Source organism: Euwallacea fornicatus, chromosome 32 (genome assembly GCF_040115645.1).
Source record: "Euwallacea fornicatus isolate EFF26 chromosome 32, ASM4011564v1, whole genome shotgun sequence".
In the NCBI taxonomy this organism is placed as follows: Eukaryota; Metazoa; Arthropoda; class Insecta; order Coleoptera; family Curculionidae; genus Euwallacea; species Euwallacea fornicatus.
The window spans coordinates 1,350,268-1,371,457 of NC_089572.1; the positions used below are offsets into that span (position 1 = coordinate 1,350,268).

At 35.2% G+C, this 21,190-nt stretch overlaps 5 protein-coding genes and 1 non-coding gene across 11 annotated transcripts; 4 read left to right on the forward strand and 2 right to left on the reverse strand.

The window, feature by feature from the left end:
* Positions 1–142: 142 nt before the first annotated feature.
* LOC136348426 (glycosyltransferase 25 family member) lies at positions 143–3,557 on the forward strand. Its single transcript, XM_066299220.1, has 11 exons — positions 143–436; positions 897–1,021; positions 1,075–1,181; positions 1,236–1,504; positions 1,554–1,753; positions 2,098–2,281; positions 2,342–2,410; positions 2,474–2,531; positions 2,598–2,725; positions 2,778–2,934; positions 3,230–3,557. The coding sequence occupies exons 1-11, from the start codon at positions 255–257 to the stop codon at positions 3,437–3,439; spliced, it is 1,689 nt and encodes a 562-aa protein (XP_066155317.1). The 5' UTR covers positions 143–254; the 3' UTR covers positions 3,440–3,557.
* A 65-nt stretch (positions 3,558–3,622) lies between these two features.
* Positions 3,623–6,617, reverse strand: LOC136348173 (cytosolic non-specific dipeptidase-like). 3 transcript variants are annotated; one of them, XM_066298792.1, is made up of 10 exons: positions 6,434–6,617; positions 5,947–6,041; positions 5,547–5,767; positions 5,276–5,493; positions 4,979–5,220; positions 4,664–4,911; positions 4,388–4,560; positions 4,273–4,336; positions 4,004–4,191; positions 3,623–3,764 (listed from the first exon to the last, which is right to left on the reverse strand). In XM_066298792.1, exons 2-10 carry the CDS (start codon positions 5,979–5,981, stop codon positions 3,720–3,722), a joined length of 1,434 nt encoding a protein of 477 aa, XP_066154889.1. In that variant the 5' UTR covers positions 5,982–6,041; positions 6,434–6,617; the 3' UTR covers positions 3,623–3,719. The 3 variants fall into 3 exon arrangements, with proteins under 3 accessions (XP_066154889.1, XP_066154890.1, XP_066154891.1); XM_066298793.1 differs by lacking the exon at positions 6,434–6,617 and adding an exon at positions 6,143–6,296; XM_066298794.1 differs by lacking the exon at positions 6,434–6,617 and having other exon boundaries at positions 5,947–6,060.
* A 119-nt stretch (positions 6,618–6,736) lies between these two features.
* Positions 6,737–10,457, forward strand: mtDNA-helicase (mitochondrial DNA helicase). 2 transcript variants are annotated; one of them, XM_066298790.1, is made up of 7 exons: positions 6,737–7,261; positions 7,315–7,541; positions 7,751–8,473; positions 8,825–9,013; positions 9,237–9,424; positions 9,523–9,655; positions 9,710–10,457. In XM_066298790.1, the coding sequence occupies exons 1-7, from the start codon at positions 7,024–7,026 to the stop codon at positions 9,869–9,871; spliced, it is 1,860 nt and encodes a 619-aa protein (XP_066154887.1). In that variant the 5' UTR covers positions 6,737–7,023; the 3' UTR covers positions 9,872–10,457. The 2 variants fall into 2 exon arrangements, with proteins under 2 accessions (XP_066154887.1, XP_066154888.1); XM_066298791.1 differs by having other exon boundaries at positions 9,297–9,424.
* Positions 10,458–10,995: 538 nt separating this feature from the next.
* LOC136348193 (enoyl-CoA delta isomerase 3, peroxisomal-like) lies at positions 10,996–13,188 on the forward strand. Of its 2 annotated transcripts, XM_066298823.1 has the most exons (3): positions 10,996–11,738; positions 11,799–11,852; positions 12,451–13,188. In XM_066298823.1, the coding sequence occupies exons 1-3, from the start codon at positions 11,564–11,566 to the stop codon at positions 12,912–12,914; spliced, it is 693 nt and encodes a 230-aa protein (XP_066154920.1). In that variant the 5' UTR covers positions 10,996–11,563; the 3' UTR covers positions 12,915–13,188. The 2 variants fall into 2 exon arrangements, with proteins under 2 accessions (XP_066154920.1, XP_066154917.1); XM_066298820.1 differs by having other exon boundaries at positions 11,020–11,852.
* LOC136348192 (phosphatidylserine lipase ABHD16A) lies at positions 13,182–16,120 on the reverse strand. 2 transcript variants are annotated; one of them, XM_066298819.1, is made up of 10 exons: positions 15,967–16,118; positions 15,857–15,910; positions 15,496–15,803; positions 15,277–15,437; positions 14,966–15,219; positions 14,375–14,539; positions 14,137–14,321; positions 13,725–13,858; positions 13,528–13,673; positions 13,182–13,478 (listed from the first exon to the last, which is right to left on the reverse strand). In XM_066298819.1, the coding sequence occupies exons 1-10, from the start codon at positions 16,039–16,041 to the stop codon at positions 13,368–13,370; spliced, it is 1,593 nt and encodes a 530-aa protein (XP_066154916.1). In that variant the 5' UTR covers positions 16,042–16,118; the 3' UTR covers positions 13,182–13,367. The 2 variants fall into 2 exon arrangements, with proteins under 2 accessions (XP_066154916.1, XP_066154915.1); XM_066298818.1 differs by having other exon boundaries at positions 13,528–13,858; positions 15,967–16,120.
* Positions 16,121–16,670: 550 nt separating this feature from the next.
* On the forward strand, positions 16,671–16,743 carry TRNAA-AGC (transfer RNA alanine (anticodon AGC)). Its single transcript has one exon. It is a non-coding gene; the product is annotated as a tRNA-Ala (tRNA).
* Positions 16,744–21,190: the final 4,447 nt, after the last annotated feature.

A 21,190-nucleotide genomic window follows, 5' to 3' on the forward strand; every position in this document is an offset into this window, starting at 1 on the left:
CATTGCATCCTTGTTCGTTAAATGCACGATTCGAGACGAGAAGAAGAGATGCAGTCAATTCCTTCTGTTAGTGAAGCAATAGAAAATTTAGAAATTATGTCATTGGTGGCACATAACATATAAACAGTAAAAAAACGTAAACATAAACAAATTGTACTGTTTGTGGAAACATTTTCAAATTTTTTTCAAAACTCGTTGAAAAAATACTAAAATCCCTTAACTTTTAATGTGCTACTAAAAATTCTACCACGAAAATGTGTTCTAAACTATTATGTTTTATTTTATCGGTTTTCCTAGGTCTGGCGACGACTGAATCTCAATACAAGCCACCCACAATTTTCATAACCACTTTAGTTAGGAATAAAGCTCATATTTTGCCTTATTTTTTATCATATTTAGAACAGCTAGATTATCCCAAAGAACGTATCTCATTATGGTAAGTCTCTCTTATAATACACTGCATAATATAATGTAATATGGAGCTGCTACAGATTTGGGATCAATAGATTATATGAATTTCACCTCTTGATGACTCATTTTTTGAGAATTTGCAGGTTTCAAATTTATAAATCTAAGGCGTTGATTTTTGGCCATTCAAAGCATCTGTGTGTGATGTTTTGCAGACGATCGAACACACTTAAAAATTTTACCCATTACACTTAAATTTTATGTTTTCTCTATAAGCTTGGGAAAAACCTTAAGAAGAACCACTGAAGAGAGATCTACAAAATAATTAAATAATTTTTGATAATTTGTAGTTTCTAAATTCATTTTAGAATTTAGAGTTGTGATTAGTTCTTTTAACCATCTCTGACCATTTATATGTGCATTACATTGAATAAAAGCATAAGTTAAATCTCATACATTTTGAATCAAATTTTAATCTGTTTTATTAGGATTCTCAGTGACCATAACTCAGATGAAAGTATACCAATCTTGAAAGCTTGGGTTGACACAGTGAGAGAACAGTACCATTCCATTTACACTGAATTTGAAGATGGGTACCCTTATACTTATCCAGGTAAGTTTTTTATTTTATCCCCGTCACTGTCACTACTTTTAGTTCATAAATAGGTGAGGAGGGTCCAGGTCACTGGACAACTGACCGCTTCAAACACTTAATGCAGACAAAAGATTCCTCTCTGTTTTATGCCAAGCAAAAATGGGCAGATTTCTATCTGGTAATATGGGTATTAACCACCACAACCTTTAATACTGACAAAAATTTTTTGCAGTCCCTTGATGCAGATGTTCTTCTTACTAACCCCAGTACCCTCAAATATTTAATTGCCAAAAATCTCACAATTGTGGCCCCAATGTTGGAATCAGATGGGATATATTCCAACTTTTGGCATGGCATGACTGAAGATTATTACTATCTTCGAACTGACAGTTATACACAAATTTTAAAAAGAGAAAATGTGAGCTGCTTTGCAGTGGCGATGATTCATAGCTGTGTGTTGGTGGATTTAAGAAAAGCTGAAAGTGATTTTCTTACCTATAGGTCTGCGTTTTGAATGTTTAAGTTAGTGTTACTTATACGAGAATTTTAGGCCTGACAAAATAAAGGACTATCAAGGGCCCTACGATGATATGATAGCCTTTGGTTTGTCAGCAAGCTTAAATAATATCTCTCTATATATATGCAATGAAGAAATTTTTGGATATATCCCAATTCCTTTGGATGAGGAGGATGATATGAGCTCTGATTTTGAACATTTACTCAATATTAAAATGGAAATTTTGAACTCAGGTGTGTTTGCACGTTAAATTCCATGAATTCTCAATAGTGGGAATGTTAGAAGAATCACCCAGAAGAGCAAAATTTTTTCTCTTGAACTGAAATCAATGCAGATGGCGCATATTTATACCTCTGAAGTTTTATTCCAAGAATGTCTTACTCAAAGGCACTCAAAAACTAAAAATTATGACTGATAATAAAATTCATAAATGTGATTAGTAAAATTAAAAATTTCAACTAATCTGAACTAATATTAGAATATCTATCAATATAATCATAAAACTCTTTAAAGAACTTACTCTTTCTAATTATCCACACTTTTCTTGGCAATCATCAGAATGTTTTATATTCCTTAGGGCAGCATTGGAACCTAAGTGAAGTGCTAAGCCAGTACGTTAAATTGCCAAAGAAAGACAGCATGATGTTTGATAAAATCTTCATGATCAATTTGGAAAGACGATCGGATCGGCGGAAAAGAATGGAACTGTGCTTCGAAGAATTGGGATTGATTGTCGAAACTATTGAAGCGGTTGATGGAAAGTAGGCTCGCAAATTCCTGTTATGAATTACAATAACATTACTGCCTTAATCGTCTTTTAGGTTACTAAATGACTCCATACTTCAGCACTTAGAATTCATGCCAGATTTCCAAGATCCCTACCACAAAAGGTTATATTTTACACTTTATTAAAGATGATTGAAATTAAGTTTTTGCACTTTTTCACATTATAGGCCAATGAAACTCGGAGAAATTGGATGCTTTTTAAGTCATTATCTGATCTGGATAAAGGTAAGAAATTGGCCTAGACACTATAATTTAAGAATAAGAAAGATAGAACTTTAAGGAGTGTTTTAGGTCATAGAAAACGACTACAAATCAGTGCTAGTTTTAGAGGACGATCTCAGATTTGAAACCTTCTTTAGGTACCGAGTACAAAGTGTAATGTCCGAAGTCTCCAGCATAGTGCCCGATTGGGATTTGGTGTAAGTTCTGATTTCTGTAAAGAGATTAGGGATGTAGAAGGGTCTGTTAAAGGTATTTCGGACGAAAGAAGATGCAAGACACGGAGGAACCTTGGGTGGAAGGAGCTGATTTTCTTGTTGAGGCCGGATATTCGTATTGGACTTTAGGATACGTTTTGAGTATGTCTGGGGCCGCGAAACTGCTAGACGCTGAACCACTAACGAAACTGGTAAGTTTGACCACATAATTCAATTGCTAACTCGACAAATTTGATGCGAACAAAAACTTTCAACGTTTCAGTTACTCTTGACCAAGAATTTAGTGACATATTTTTTTTAATTCATTTGAAGGATCATCCATAATCTTAATTGTGACAATAGACCACAGTTTGTCTCTGCGGATTTCGCCTCTTTTCATAACGAATTTAACATTATTCACTTACGTTCGCATTCTTGTATATTAGATTAACGTATTTCCCAACTCGTTCGAAGTTTGACACCGCGTTGAATCGCTTAACTCTGCAGGTGCCAGTTGACGAGTACTTACCCATACTCTTTGACAAGCACCCAAAGGAGAACTGGAAAGAACATTATCCGAAGCGGGACCTCATAGCCCTCTCTGCCGCTCCTTTACTAGTGTACCCTACTCATTATACCGGGGAGAAAGGATATATTAGCGATACTGAAGACTCAAAAATCATTTCCGAAACTGTTAGAGTAAAAGAAGATTTGTGAATACTTCTTTTTGAAAGCAACGTAATTGAGTGCCATATATGTGTGTAATTTGGGTGTGATTTTGTGTGCCATTAATTTTTTATGTAACTTAATAAAGTGTGCCTTATTCTTGTACAAAGTGTTTCATATTTTGCCGAGTTCCTCTGGCTTACTAAACGTAGAAGGGAGAAAATAAACAAAATATATGAATTTTCCGTCTATTAGTGTATTTTTTTATTAACGTAACATGCAAAAAATATACTCATTACAAATATAATATCTGTTTCTTCAAGAAAGTTTTCTACAGTTGGGAAACTTCGTATAAGTAGGCCCCCAAGAGTTTGGTCTGGAAAAACAATCAAATAAAAAACAGCAAATCAATTTTGGTTTCTGGTTTACAACATCTTATGAATTCTAAGATAAACATTACTTGAGATTATGATTTATTACTCGCTTTTTTGAGTTTTTAAAGACAAATTTAAAAACCTAAATTTCAGTTCCGGTTTAAAATTTCGATATTACAAGCGACCTTAAATCACGATCTTAAGCACCGATAAATAGGACCAACTTTGCCCAATATCTTACCCCTTCGATGTAGTTCCTTATGTCGATTTTCTCGTTCTGAGAGTGGGCTCCGTCATTTCCACATCCTACTGGTAATAAAATCACATTTTTTCCAGTCGCCTTTTGCAAGACCAAAGTCACCGGAATGGAACCACCCTCCCTGGTTAAATCGGGCTCCACTCCATACACGTGTTTGGTTGCTTTAATGCCTTTAAAGCAAGAAAATGTTCAATAAATAAATAGTCACCATTCATCAAAATTTATTAAAGAAACTAAACAAGCCTTCTTACCAGCACTGTAGTGGGGATGGAAAGGATCCTCCATCCAAGGAGATCCCGAATGTACCATATAACACTACAACTCCAATATCAAATATTTTTAACACCACTAATCATATTCAACTACCTTCATTTGATTGGAACTTCCATACTTCTTCCACTGATCATTAACGTAGTTCACCACGTACTTTTCAATTTGTTTGGGCTCTTGGTTAGGGACAAGTCTAATAGAGAACTTGGCAATCACTTTTCTGGGAATCACTGTTTTTTGACCAGATTCGCTGAACGCACCTTCGATTCCTGTAAAGATTTCTTAAGCTAAACAGAGGAAAACTAGGATTCTGAGAAAGTGCCCCATTGTTCCATTGCCTAATTAGAAACTGCAAAAATAAATTTAACTCACCATGAATGGACAAGGAAGGGAACCTCCAGCGATGCATCAATATCTTCTCCTTGTTTTCGTTGTGCAGTAGTTGTTTGGAGCCGATGTCTGTCTTATATTCAGATACATTGAAATATATTTTTTTGTAAAGTTTTTCCTCCTCTGCAGTTAAGGGCGCCACCTCATTGTTAATCCCAGTGACCTGTATTTCCCCGTCTTTGTTCGAGAGGGTACTCAATATGTGTACCAAGTCGTTCATTGCTTCAGGACTGGAAAATGCAAAACCATTGAAAAATTACTCCTCTTTAAATATCTATATCAATATAGTCAACTTACACTGTTCCCCCATAGACGCCACTGTGTAAGTCTTTAACAGCACACTCTACTTCCAACTGGAAATAACACATGCCTCTAAGGCCGTATGTGATACATGGTTTTTCAGTTCCCAACCAATAATTATCAGAAATGCACACATAGTCTGTTCCCTTTAAGAACTTTTCGCTTTCGCTGTATAATAGATCATCCAGACCTACACTTCCGGACTCTTCCATCCCCTCCAAGACAAACTTAAGATTGACCTGTTAAAATTAAAGATAAGATACTTTTTTCTTAGATTAAAAAAACCACTATTACAGGAATTTCAACTCCAACAGCTTTGTAAGCCTCTAAGGCATGAATCCAACCTAAAACTGGGCCTTTATCATCAGAGGAGCCACGACCATACAACTTTCCATCCCTTTCAGTTAAAACAAAAGGTTCAGAATCCCAGCCATCTTCTTTAAGTGCGGGTTGTACATCTAGATGACCATAAACGAGAACAGTCTTTTTTTTTGGGTCTGAGCCTAAACGACCTATTGAGCCACATGTAATTTAAAGAACATTACATTTTTGGTTGAATTATTACCAAGTAGAACTGGAGGTAGAGGGATTTCTGAGCCGTCCGGCAGCGTTTGAGTCCCAATGTCTCTGAGCTCAACAGTGGCTCCTAGCGTTTCTAGTCTTGTTACTGCCCATTGAAGCATTTTTTTTACATCTGGACGATTCTGAGGCCATGCTGATACTGACTTTATAGCCACTGCTTCTCTCAGGTTGGCAATGTAGGTTTGTTTATTTTCATCAATTTTTCTGAAAAATTTGACTGTTGAAAGAGATTCTGAAATATTCCCAAAAATACAGTAATAAACAGGGTATCACTAAAAAATGTTTATAACTATGTCAAAGAATTGTAGAGATATTTTAAGGGTTTCCTACAAAACAGGAATGTACAAAGAGATACTGTATGAATTAGATTATGTCATACTTACTTGAATAATTTTACCAAGGGTTCTGGAAGAGACATTTTGCAATGAACTACTTTACTCTCTTGATGTCGCCTTCAGCAATAATATAAATTTTCAATCTATAACAGAAACAATTCATACACTAATCAGGGATTTGACATGGTGCCAAACTAGAATGAATCTTTTTATTGCAGTATTTAATCCTAATTCATATACCTACATATATCTTGATTTACTACTCGAGATATTTGAATTCCTTAGTAGACAATTTATAGAGTACATATAACTGAGTGAACGATAAAGAAAGTATCAGATATTTATATAATATTCACATATTTAAGTAAACACCTGAATACCAGTATCTAATCAGGGTTGTAGAATTGAATTACTGGTTTGTTTCTTATCATTGTTTGAGTTCAAGGAGCAACAAATATAGTGTTTTATGTATCAGGGCTTGAATCAAGTTGTCTTATAAACATATTTTTGGAAAGAAAAACCTCAAAAACCTTACCAAAACCGCCCGTAGACTCACAAAATTGTATACCGATAACAGAAAGAAATGATAAGGAAATAAGGAACTAATATTTAAAATAGCACTAAATTCAGTTAAAATGAATTTAATTAGGTATTAAATTTGAATATAAATGAATTAATACTAATAAAATAAACGTAAATATAAACAGTTGAATACACTCAACCTCAAAAGCATTTTATAAAGTTAAAGAATTGTCTTTTTATTCTTTTTGGCTTAAACGGGTATGTGTAAAAGAGAGAGAGACATAGTGTAACAGGACGATCAGATTAAAAGGCTGCTACTCGTCGAAGGTGTGGAGAAAACTCTATTAAATACTACCCGTTTGATATCATCCTTTTCTAGTTTTATCTAGTAAAAAGTAACAGTAAACTATCAGTATTTGCTTATTTGACCCATTAAACTCATTAACTACATTGTAGTTTATTTCAAAGGTTATGTCTCGTTATTGTTTATCTCACAAGCCGCGAAAAACTGAGAATATTTCAACCCCAATTTTTCAAATTCCAATTTATAAAAGCCATTCGAAGAATTTCAAATTATTTTACCTTTAATCCCTCTTCCGTATTATGAGCTTTCTGAAAAGGGCCAACTTTCTTTTGGCCCGAAAACGACTTTCTCTTCAGCGCCTCAATATCAGCACAATCGAGGGTATTCCAGAGGTATCTGTCCCTTTAATCAAGAAAGCCTTAACTCAAAACGGCTTGAACATCGAAGAGGGGTTTACGTGCTTTATTACAAAATGCAATATTTGCAAGCGGGGTAAAAACGAAGCTAAAGCGAGGCTATATGTTAATAAAACTACAGGTAAAGTTAGCAATGATGCATTGAACAGTTTAGGTTTTGGAATAACTTTTTAGGAATGTACATGTGTAGCTTTTGCAAACATGCCGGTCAATGGAATGAGTTGGTAGGTTTGCTAAATCTATCAAAGTCAAAAAGGTTGAAAGTGAAAGAGCAAATTGATAGCTTTCCTGAAGTTATAACAATGAATGAATATATGGAACAGATCAGGCAAACTACTAAGGAATTGAAGATATTTGATGGTGAGGCGCTTCAGACTACTTTAGCCAAATTCAAGCTTCCTGTAAGTTTGTTTTTCCATTTCTTTTTGGTCAAATTTTCAGGACTGGTTATTGAAATTTAAATACTAATTTTTATTTTAAAATACATAAATCATGCATCGTCACTGCTTTTATAGAGATATTACTGATTTAAACTTTTATCAAATCCGCAAAAATTAACTTTTCATCCATATAATACCCAGAGGCCTAGTAATCTGGAGATTTCTTTCAGAGTTTAGACACCTCCCTTCTGGCAGCCCTGGATATACGATCAAATGAAAGGAACACCCTGCTTTACTTCCCTTTAGAAAATGTTGACAATGAAGTGGTTGGTTTCAGGACTTTACACTGTTACTCCAAAGAAGAGACCATGATTCCTAATATAAATTGTGGAGGTGTCTTAACTGCTCATCCTTCTAGAGCACGAGACACTGCAGTCTTAGTGCCAAATATCATTGACTTTCTTGTCTTGTTAAAAGCAAAACTCTCAGTTCATTTAGTGTGTTTGCCAGACAATGTTAACACTCTTTCTCAATACTATTTACCCAGTTTTGAACGGTTTAAAAAATTAGTGCTGTGGCTGGGAGTTGACAGCAAAGCCCGAGACTCTGCCAGAGACTTTGCGAGAAAACTGGATGAGAAAAGGTGCCATCTGGTGCGCTCCAACGAGTTGCTGCCGCATTTGAACCCCAATCAGGATTTTAAAAGCATTGTGGCTAATGCACAAGTTTTGTGGCATCAGAGCATTACGAGTTTCAGCAGTCTGAGGTCGGGGGTGCTGTCTGATTTACAGAACGTTGATAAAGTACAAGGCGTGAAATGGAAAAAGTTTCCAACGCTGAATAAAATAATGTTGGGGCACCGCAGAGGAGAATTAACAGTGTTGACTGGACCTACGGGGTGCGGCAAAACCACTTTTATGAGCGAATATTCGTTGGATTTAGCCATGCATGGGGTGAGGTTTTAAAGTCTGATTGAGTTCTACTGAGGCTTCGTGTATAAAGAGCTTCGCGCTTTCAAAATTTCTACGTATATGCATATTCGCAAATTTAATGCAAAATATATCTAAACTAAAATTAATTATCTTACACTTTTGTCAATTTTTCAAAGCTATTTTTGTATTTACGTACGTCCCACGTATACTATTAAGAAATCTTTTGAAACATCAGATACTTGTTCGTCTTTGGTTATTTTTTCAACGTTATTTTAAAAATTGTTTGGGAAAAAAATCGTCGAAACGCGACCTAAAGTCGACAAATAAATTATAAACTATTTAAAAATTTGAAATTCAATGGCGGTTCTCTAGGTGAATACTTTGTGGGGTAGCTTTGAAATACGCAATACTAGACTGGCCAGAACGATGTTACAGCAAATGGCCGGCTTTCCATTAGCCGAAAACTTGGACAAATTCGACAAAGTGGCCGATGCTTTTGAGACGCTTCCGATGTACTTCATGACTTTCCACGGCCCTCAGAAAATTAAAGATGTGATGGAGGTAATTATATTATATGCGCGGTTAATACATTCGTTGAAATCGAACTGAATTATTCATGCTACGCATGTTCGGTCTTAGTAATTTGCCGTGTTCAATAAGGGAATTTGTGCGGAATAACATCTTACCTTTCAAGTACATTTATATAAGATCTTAAACCTTTACTGAATGCAGCAATTTTATTAATTGACATGAAGAAACTTTAACTTTCCGTATGTTTGTATAGGCTGTTGAACACGCTGCCTACGCACATGACATTGTCCATGTAATAATAGACAATATTCAGTTTATGATGGGCATGTCTGAGGAACCCAAGCACATGGACAGGTTCTGGAAGCAAGACGCCATTATTGCTGCGTTTCGAACTTTTGCTACCAGGAGAAATTGCCACGTCACTTTGGTCATTCATCCTAGGTAATGATTTAAGTGCCATCAGCAAGAAATAGCCTGATTGGGATGCTTTCCTCTTCAAATAATTACTGCCCTTTAAGTGCATAATAAACTCTTTTTAGGAAGGAAAGAGAAGATGAAGACTTGACTATAAGTTCGATATTTGGTAGCGCCAAAGCTTCCCAAGAATCGGACAATATAATCATAATACAAGACAAAAGACTGACTTCGATTAAAGGGAAGAAGTATCTACAGGTATGTTATAAGTTTTGGTGAAGGATAATGAATATGTTGGACATATTGCTGTAGATCGTTAAAAACCGGTATAGCGGAGATTTAGGGGTGATGCCTTTAGTTTTCGACAAGAAAGCTTTGAGTTACGCACAGAAAAGAGCTAAAGAGAAAGAGAGCGATACGCCCACTGTAGCTGATATCAGCATTGAGAATGTTGATGATCGAAAGTTAGAATGATAAAATATTCAATAGGGAACTGAAAGTATAAGAGCGTGACGAAACTAGAATTGTTTCTCAACCCTGAGTTTATACAGCATAGAAAACAAAACATAATGCATATTAATTGCTTGGAAAGTACAAACGATATGATGGCTATGTCGTTTGTTGTGCATATGTCATATGCTGCATAAAACCTGCATGACTTTATCTATGAGAAGTCGAATTAATTGTTAAAGTATCCAAATATAGTATTCCAGATTTTCAAGGATTGTTTAAAAGACAGTTGTGTTATATTGATATTGTTGCGAATGGCTCTATTGAATATTTATCACTTTCACAACATTTTGGAACGCTATATAGTGCATCACTAGATGCGTAGGTAGTTAATGTGACTGATAATAATTATTATAGTCTATAAGATTATGTTATTTTTCATTAAAATTAGTGTCAAATAACTTTGGCTTGGTCTGTGATGTTGGTCCAATTGGTGTTAAATAGCAAGTATTTTTAGAGTATTTGCAGCCTTTTTGAATCTTGTTTAAAATTATTTATTTACACAATAAGTTTATACAAGTTTATAACATATTATTGAATTTCTATCAAATTCCTTAAAGAGTTTTATTTTACATTGTAGTCCTTAAATCGTCCTAAAGTATGAGCGACTTTCACTAGCGCAGCTGTATTTATAATAGTTGGAAATGGTTTTTAGGTACATTGTGATTCTCTCCAGAACGGAAAAAAACGCAACGAATTATTTTTAAGTGGAGAGAGAGTTACCATCTGAGAAATAGATAGACATAGTTCAACGGCCCCCACTTTGCCGTTTCTAAGCGTAGGTTTCCGTGAATGGTGTCGGTTTTGTTAGGAGAGAGATTCGATGCAAGAATCGATCGTACTTAAAATTGCTAAGAGTAGATTTCACCATACCTCACTGTCTAAAAGGAAATCAGATACACAGATAGAGATGGACAAATATGCCTCGAATTCAACATCAATTGATTTGATTTCGTCAATTTCTTGCCATACATAAAAAAATCGTCACCAAAACATCAAGGATTTTTCGTACAACCTCCTTAAAAAGTGAATATTATATTTAGTAAATTTTAACTGGGAAAGATGTGCAATTCTACATCTCCAACAGTCTGTATTTGTGCATGAGGCGTTATTCTCGAAAGGAAAAGAAGGTAAAAGTTGATTGTAGCTTGTACCGTAATCCTTATTTAATTTTTGCATGAAACAAATAGCACAGTTAGAACGTTTCATATCTTTGGCAAAAGAAAACGCCTATTATTTTCTTACTACTTCTTACGGCACTCTTTTTGTCCTTTATTATATGTTCATAGTGGACAAAGAGAGCAAGTTATTTTAACCTCTATGATTGGGCCATTTAATCTCGCAGTACTTGGAGTGGGGTTGTGTCTCAATGTATTTTTTGTTTACCTGTTACATTGTTGTTTATTTTACATTACACCATTAAGTATTAAATGTTTGGCTTGTTATATCATTAAAACGAAGTGTCTTCATTGAAACAATATTCGATATATTCATAAGATTAACATTTAAGCTTTTGTAGTTCATAACACTCCTCATCCATCAAATAAGGGCCTTGTTAAAGAACCAGATAATAACAAAGTTTAAATTCCACTTAAAAAACATAGTTCAAGTCCAAAGTGCATTTAAATTAAATCTAAACATATAAATAAAAAAATTATGTCCAAAGAGCAGGTAATAGAATCAATCCTTAGGGATGGGGTTCGTAAAATAATCCTCAGTAGACCAAAGAAAAAGAATGCCTTTAATAAACACATGTATCAAAAATTAACCCAGATTTTGAAAGAAGATTCACAGAATGACAATGTTGTTCTTACTATTATAACTGGAGCAGGTGACTTTTACTCCAGTGGCAATGATTTTAAAGATAATTTGGGAAATGGATTTTCATTAGATGACGTCCAGAAATTAATAGAAGCTTTGATAGAGTACCCAAAAGTAATCATAGGTAAGTTTTCATTTAAAACTCGGTTAAGTTTAGCTGAAAAATGAAGTTTCAATTAACATAACAATAAGGGCTCTTCATCCAGGCATCATTAGTTTTTACTTCATTTCCCTGAAGTTATACTCAACTGTGCTCTATTTATCTATACTGTTAACCAACCTTATACATCCTTCAGCTTTGTTATCAATTTATGTTTGGAACTAGTGTAGTTCCATATCAGTAGGAGTAACACCTTTTGAAACAGTTGTTTCTATTTGTCTTTTTCAAATTCTTTTCTGCCCCACCTTTTATTGAAATCAAGGGAACGGCAGCAAAACCAATGGAATGATGAATTTTCTTTTGGTATTTGTATTATCTATCATGTTCATTATACTTATTTGTGTATAAGGACTAAAAATTCTAAACTTAAATTATTGCTTACAGAAAATAAAGCTTTTCGTCAATTTACCTCTAATTTCCGTGTCTGTTTTCATAAAAACTATTAATTTGCCCAATATCAGTGTTATTTATAATATATCTGTGAAATGAAACTTCCAGTTAAAGTTAACAGTACATTAATAATATCCCCATAAACCATAAACTAAGAAAAATATATGTGCAGCCGTCTTGAATGGACCAGCCATAGGAATTGCAGCCACCACAACAGCTCTATGTGATATAGTTTATGCCTCTGATCGAGCTTATCTTGATACCCCCTTTGTCCACCTATGCCTGTGTGCGGAAGGCACTTCCAGCTATATGTTCCCGAGGATTTTGGGACGTAGCAAAGCTTCTGAAGCTATATTTTTGGGTAAAAAAATAACAAGTCAAGATGCATACAGACTGGGTTTTATTTCTGAGGTGATACCCCATGAGCAATTGCCTGCTTTCATAGAGAGTTTGTACCAGTATGGATCATTGTCGACAAATAGTATTAAAATAAGTAAAAGATTGGTGATGGAACATTTGAAGAAGCAGTTATTTAGAGCTTCTGAATTGGAGATTGAAGGATTGAACGAATGTATGAACTCTGAGAAATTTACTTCTGCTCTTATGAAGTTTATGGAGAAGAAAAGCAAGTTGTAGCATAAAATTTATATTAATAAATGTTGGTTTAATATGCTTTTTTTAAAACAATAGCCTCAGTGCTAATAATTACTACTGTTATCGGTTTTTTCCTTCGGAATTATTCCACTTTACAGAGTTGGATTTTTCTCTAATTTCCGAATTAGATTTTTGGCAAGATAAATAAAGGGGGTTAATTAGTTTGTACAGTAGTCTGAACACTAATTATTGTTGGTGAAATAATTTGTTTTTTGTTAACACGTACTTTTTAAAAAATAAAAGCAAATCATAGTTTTATTTTTTTATTCATGAACAATCACCATCATCTATTGCTAACATGGCCTTACATCCTAACCCTCTAGTGCATACTTAAATAAATATATATATATATATGTCGAAAAGACAATAATAAATAGTAATTTATTAGCATGATAAAAGTGCATAAGTGTACATTAGAACTTTCGGCCTTGAATTTTAAGTGAATACAAAGTCTGATTCAACGTTAACGTCCCAGGGCAATGCAAACATGTCCCCAGGTAAGGATACGCAATGAGTAGCTTTAAAATCCTTCATATATTTCTTCGCCTGCAAAAATAACTCATTACTTAAATTCGAAAAATACCGGAAAACTTACCAGAAATAAAGCCAACTGAGTTTTTTCCGTCGCTGACAAATCTTCCCCGATTTTCAATGGGTAAGATTTCGAATACTCTGAGATATATGACTGCAATAGAGAGATGCAGACCGTGTCATCCACGTGGTGCTGCTCTAAAATCCGTTCTGCAATTCGATAATTGTAAATGTAAATTAAACGAAGGTATTTAAAGGTACCTTGTTTTGAACCAGTCACTGCAAAGTACTCGTTAATGATTAATAGCTGATGTTCGTCGAAAATGCATGGATACCTATTCCTCAAAATTTTAAGCAATAGATTATTACCTCTGTTAGAGGAAAGATCTCCTGCTCTGAAATTGTTGATTATAAACGCTTTTGAAGATATACAGTGTAGGAAATAGTGCTAATGCATGAGTGACAAGTTAAAATCTCCTTAGTCATCATCAAAATGTTCAATCCTAAATATGTATTTGAAGTAACTAATATAATAATGTATTATGTTATTCCAACTAAAATATGATCTATGTTCATCATGGAAAGCAGATGTTTGTGCCTGAATAAAAGATTGATGTGTTTTTGATGATGAATCAGGATTTTTTTTTTTTAAGCTGAAAAAAACAAATATTACTTGGTGCATATAACTTCGTCTTTTGTTCTTCGTATTAACAACAATGGACCTGGAAATTTGGACAAGAATTTAGAGATGTCCAAATCTACATACTCTCTTATGGCCAATTTTACTATGGGTTCCCACCATTTGGGCATTTGGTTCAGCGCCAATGGGAGGATGTCATCAAAAGTTGCATCTATGACCTTGTTATAAGTGTTTCTAAGAGTCCATTTTTACTGTTAATAAATGTACTTACAGCTCCTTTAATTTCAGGATAGGCTACCGTGGCCCAAGAGACAGAATAGCCGCCAATACTCCAACCAAATAGTACAATGTTCTCTAGCTTGAACCCTAATTTGTTAATGGCAAATTGCATGACTACGTCCATTGCGGCTTCTTCTTGTGCTGGATAAGGCATCCCCTTTAATTATGTCTATACTATATTTTGTTTTTGGTAATTTTCTTTTTAATTAAACACTTTTAATGGCTGATATTTTGCCCATTGAGGTTCTAGCGTGGCAATAGGTTATTAACGTTAAGTCTTTCATATTTCGAATATTGAAAAGGATGATTGTAAATTTATAGCGTAAAATCCTAGATATTTTGGCGATTCTGGAATATACTGCAGACTCGACATTTAAAATTGTTATTGTGTGTCAAGGAATAGAGAAACGGCAAAAGAGGAAAGACAAGCAGTAAAGGAATGAGTGATGGGTTAATAAAAAGTCATGGGAGGCTGAACCTGCTCACACTACTCAATTAGCAGTATGTTGTTGATACATAATGTTTTTGAGAAGTCTATCACCCATTGATTCACAAATTTTCCAAGTTAATATATTTTTTTTACCGTGCTGCCTCCAAATCCAGGGTGATTCCACCCCAACGCAGAATATCCAGCTTCAGTAGGAGTAATCATGGTACCAATTTCATAGAACCCTGCATTTCCCTCACAACATATCACTAAAGTATCACCATGTGGATGAGTATTCCTCCTGTCCAAGACCATCGTATCTATGGTATTGCCATCTGCAGACTTTAGTTTATATCTTTGACCTCCATAGAAATCAATAAGGCGAGTTCTACCTTGCTGCAGGCTGGATTCTTCAAATAGAATAATTGAGTGCTAATTTTGGTTTCAGAGTCTTTCGTTTAGTTTACCTAGAGCCATTTGTAGTAATTTTATACTTCCTGGATATATCAATCGGATACCAAAACTGTGAATGGCAAAATATGCAATGATTCTGAATGGCAGGGAAACTAGATATTCCGTTGTACTTTGATTGGTAATTTTTCTGACTATTCTAACTTTTGACGATGAGCTAAAATAAGGAAAAACTCATTCTAAGTATTTTATTGGAACTGTTTTTTGCATATCACCTTTTAGCTTTGCATAAATCATATTCCACAGGCCAAGCACTGAACTCAAAATCATATTTCATCAAATCATGCTTGTGTTCCTCTACATTGACCTGAGCTTTATGAAGCACTTCAAGGAAATGTAAGTAAGTGGAATTGTGTGCTCTACTGAAGCCTCGAATGCAGAAAGACACTATCAGAATAACGCCAACTCCTGCCACTAGCTTCGTAATGGTTGTTAAACCCAAAGACTCAAAGTAATTGTTGTTGTAAAGCACAATACCCCACATGGGGCTAGTGTATAGCCCCAATTTCCATAACATGCAGAGCTGAAGTATCAAATAGTATGGTTCCCGAGGGATTTAAGAGACTAGGTACTTACCGAGCTAATAACTTGATTGCCCCATTGCTCCAATATTTGAGGCTCATAAAGTCTCTGAAAATGTTTTTAAGTTTAGAAAGTTTTTACGGTAGGTTTCTCGATGGTCTCACCTCAGTAGAACTTCCGTAGATTTGGATTAGTTTTGGGGCAAACATGCATTTCCAAGCAGATCTTAGGGACGGCATACTTTTGTTATGATACTTTCCAATAATAATTACAATTTTGAAAACAAGAATGACGGGGCTGGTGGAACGTCAAAAAAGTCAGCTGTTTAATATCAAAACGTTTTTTTGGAATTTAGCAACAAGTGTCGGCCTCTATGGGCTTTTTAAGTTGTTTTTTTACAGATAGTTTCCCAAAAATATTAAGGGCCATCTATTAGTCAAATGAGTAATCACGCCCGTCCTGCCAGTAGATTTGTTCCACAACATACAGAGGATGGACGGATAAAATAGCGGAACTTTTAATTTAGCACTCATTAGATTTATTATTATTCGTTAATCAATGAATATTTAAAGATTAAAATACTATTTCTCGTATTCGTCTCTTGTCCATCTTTTATGATCTTTCTTATTAATACCAAATAATTCAAAAATCACATTAAGCTTTGCGTAGATGGTCCATCACTATATCCTTTATTTATCGTTTATCAAATTTTCTTAATTATGGGACTTAAACTTTAATCGAATTCTCTGTAGAATAAAGATGAAATGAATAATATAGATATACAGTTTACAAATATCGTTGGTTAATAAACAAACTTTAAATATTTTCTCCTAGGACTATATATGTACTATGCGTCGTAATCAGCAATGGGGGCGTAGCTCAGATGGTAGAGCGCTCGCTTAGCATGCGAGAGGTACCGGGATCGATACCCGGCGCCTCCAGCCTTTTTTTTTTTAATTTATGTCGTTCATTTTACATACATATTTGTTTCATAACGTTTTCCTAATTTCCTGAAAATAAAACATAAACTAATTGGACATTTTTATTAATCAGCCATTTATTCCTTAGTTTCAACATATTCTGAACGGAAAATGGACGCATGACCAATGTAATTTCCTTCTATTGCAACTATCAAAATACTTGTGATCAGACCTCCGTGTGTTACACCAATAATAATTGTATTAGCCTTGAATTACACCGCTAAAAAACAATCTTCCCGCTTGAATGGGAATGGGACACGATGCGTGCAAAAAGTATTTCCTTCCTGTGTTTTCATCAAATGCCGGATGTGGCACTTTTGTTGGATTTGATTTTGGGGTTCCACAATATTAGTAGGCACCCATTTGGTACCATATATCACCCATAGAGTCCTAATAAGAAAACCCAAAACAAAAAATCTGGGCGTAGCATATCGAATCTCTTGTAAAGACAAAAAGTTGTTTCTTTAAGAGAAAGTACCAGTTGGAATAAAATATGGTACGTTCCTCCTTGGGGATTTGTATTTTTTGTAGCGCACGAAGGTTCGGTTTCGGCCATTACAGGGAATTAGTGAGTTCTCTACAAACCTTACTTTACAAGCGTCTGGGTCTGGTATCCGAGTACCATTGATGCCCACCTGCACTTCTGCACGGAGCACCAACCTGTCCTGTTAGGTATGAACAGATACTATAGTCCATTTCTTACGACGAGTCCCCTAACATCTGAGCTCCCAGTTGGAAAAAAAAAATTTCACAATTTATGATAATTCTACAAATTTCGAAAGATGTTCGAACTCGTTTTCGGGTATCATTAAATTTCTTTACCATCATCTCTGCAGTCGCCATTCGTAATGGACAGACTCTACCATAGGCTTCAGCCGACTACCATTATTTCTTAAGGTGGGTACCTATATCTATTTATCTCGGTGTCGTTTTGTTTCACCTTGTATGGTCCGGTTTAAATATTAGCGCGTGCTTCAACATCCTCTCAGACTCGTTTTTTTTTCCGGTGGACGTTGGTTATATGGTTCAATAGAACGGCAATCAATAAATAATGTTAATCTCTGAGAACGTCAGTGGTTAGGAAAAATAATAGCAAATCGGTCATCGCGGGCTTTCACTCAAATGTAGATCTAGATCTTCAGCATCTAGGTATAAGTAGTGTTATCGGTTGTTTTGATTTAATAATTAACATTGTACTAACTCAAAATGAAATATTTACAATATGTTTTAGTGAAGGACACATTTTCAAAGTTTCAAAATTACACAGGATATGTGCCTTTTTCCGTTTTTGAGATCTCCACGCCAAACGTCCTTATTTGGGAAACGCTGTATATTTAGGCTCTAATTAAAGGTTCTCAAACCGATACATTTGCAAGTTAGATTTATCTCTATAAGCGCATTCAGAGTGGAAAATTAGCACATCAAACACTTTGAAATTTCTCTAAAGGGAGGAGGCCCCTATTTATTGCCATTTTGCCAATTTTTGTTCGTGGATCTCTCGTAGAATTAAAATTCAATTAACTATAAGGATTCACTAAATTAATCGCTTCCACCCGGTTTACATGTTCCAGAACTTTTCTACAGCGGTTTTAGAAGTAGTTTAAGGTCCATATACTGCGTGCCTTAAAAGAACAAAACCGTTGAATGATTTAGCTCGACTTCCTCAAATGCAACAGCCTGCACTATGTCCATGTTTAGATCTTCTAGGTCTACAGGAGTTACCTCCTATTGCATGCATACTTGCGAATGAGTTCTTGCGATTCACGAGACTTTGACTGGTTTTTGATGAGCTTCTCGAGATTAAAAGGCTCTCAAATGTACCTCGACCTGAGTGCCTCAATACTCTATTTTTCCAGATTAGTCGCACTTCATATTAACGCATGTTCTGCGATTTAGATATCGTCGTGGTTGACGTCATTTTCAAGATCAACAAGAAATTCAATTTTACTTTGCGACATACTGTTTTATATTATACAATTTACACCTATTTTGATCATTGTTGATTTACCTGCAAGTAAGGGCATTTTAAATTCAGGTTGAAAGACGCTTGGCCGTGAAGTAAGATATCCACGGTCGATACAGAATCCGATTCAGTCAATGTGATAATCAGCATCCTGAAAAGCTCAAAAAACTCCTGAAAATGCGCAGATAGAGGACAGGCACCTGCGCCCCTTCCAAGCTTTGCTTGTCGATATCTCGGGAACGTCTCCTCCTATTGACCGAAATATTTCTCGGAATTTTATGTTGAAACGGAATGAAATTGACTTAAATATTTACTAATCAAGTCGTTTTTCTTCTTAATTCCGGCTTATATTGCGTTCAATTTCGAACGCTCATAGTAGTTTTATTAGGCCATTAGCGACCTGAATTGATCGTATTTATGTGCTGTAATTCTACATTTGTGTGTTGTTTGTAAACTTTTATTCAATACCACAAATAATGCATTTAATCGATAGAAAGGGGGGCATTTGAAATCCGCCCCCTGGGCCTCTTTCGCGGCACATTCAGTGATCAATTGCAGTGAAAGTTCCACGAGTATTTTCGAATTACCAGCAAATAGCAAGAGAACTCAATTATCAATCATACCATACCACTAAACAGTGCAGGTATTGATTGATATAGTTAATTTTTTTATTTATTCGTATGCAGAATGGGAATTAAAGTGTAAATTTTTCCTTTTCTCTATGGCTGTTTAGGAAGTCCGCCTCCTCATTTTAGGCGAGCTCCAAATATAGAGAGACATAAACAATATTTGTAACCTAAGTATGGTATATTTAGCTCGCATTTGCTGTAATTACTCTTATCCTAAAAATAGGAGCAAAATGGGTACCCCATAAGATTCTGCTTTATGCTTTATACCTCCGCTCTTTCTATATGCTTGAGCAATCTTTGTCTGGCTTGCCCATATGTGCTCGAGATTTAATGCAGGCACAGGACGGGATTAAATGACGTTTGCCCCCCTCATTTCCCGGAAGATTTTCACATTAGGCTGCCCGCTTAAGTATTGGCAAAGCGTGGCACCCGGTGTGCCACTGTCACAACAGTAATTTTCAAATCTTCTTTATTGATGAAAAGAATATTTTTGAGTACGCCCCTGTCTTTGATTTTGTGTAGGTATTCTTGCATCAGAAATCTGTAAAGATTGAACACTAAGGCCGTTTGTATTGGAATAACCAGGTAGGCAGAGCTTAATATTATACCACGCCAGCTGCAGGGTATTCTTCAGGATGGCCCTCTGTTTCGCACATTTTTCTTGTTTCCCTGACGATTTTCATGAGAGAATTGGGAGCTCTCTGCTTGTAAATCAAATAAATGTTTATTTTAGGGAGGTCTTACTCCTAGGAAATTTGAGTGTAAAAGATAAAATTTTTATTTACAAGAATGCGTTATTTATCTGCCTTAAATCTAAATAGTTTCTCGTGAAAGCACGGAAATTTGAAGATATTTCGATGTTTACGAGAGATAAAATTAAAATCTAGGCCCATTTTTTTCCATTTACAGCTAAATTAGACAGGTAAAAAAGAGGTTCTACCTGAGCTAGTGGACGCAGGTATCAAAAGAAATACATATTTTTAGTACAAAATTATCGTTCATTTTTCTAAGAAGCCAAAATTTCCATTTAAACTGTAAATGACCCTGGAAAACTGTTAGGAATTTAATAAATCGCCTCAATTTTTGCCTCTCCTCGGTTCATTTCAAGGAAGCTACTGACTTCATTCGAATTTGAAGTTCCAAAATTTTTTCAATCGGGAAGTAAATCAAAAATCAAAATTTTCGTCAAAGAGGATTACAAAAAGGGTCGGAAAGTTGAGAATAATTAAAAAAAAAAATTGTCTAATTTTAAATGTAAATGTCAACCTGCGCCACTGGGCGCAGTGAATTGTACGATTTTTACGACCATGATCAAGATCTATAAAAGTCGATCTTCCATAAATCTGTTAAGTACTAGAATTACTTCCAGGGGAGTTTAAAATAGTTTTTGAAAAATAGAATCGTCCAACGTGTAATAATAGTAATTTATAAAAAATCCTTGCAAATATGCGGAGGTACGCCATTGATTTCGTTATAATTTGAACAGGCGCTGACCTAACGATATACGTAGTCATACAGCATCAAACTCAATTTTACAGAGTGTGAAAAGAGCAAAGCGAATTGATCACTACGCATATTACTTCCACATAAGTATCACTGAAAATCTGATATTTACGGATTTGACAGAGCCGGCTTTAGCAATTCTGGCACCCTGGGTGAAATTTTTAATCGCCGCCCCCCTACCCCTAAGAGAAACTGCTCGCCGGTTTTCCAAAAGTCAAGGACGTAGCAATTGGAGCTATAGACATGAGCCGAAGGGAAGAATGTTCATTTGGCAAGCAAATTCTTCAGATATCAGGGTCGTACCAAACACGAT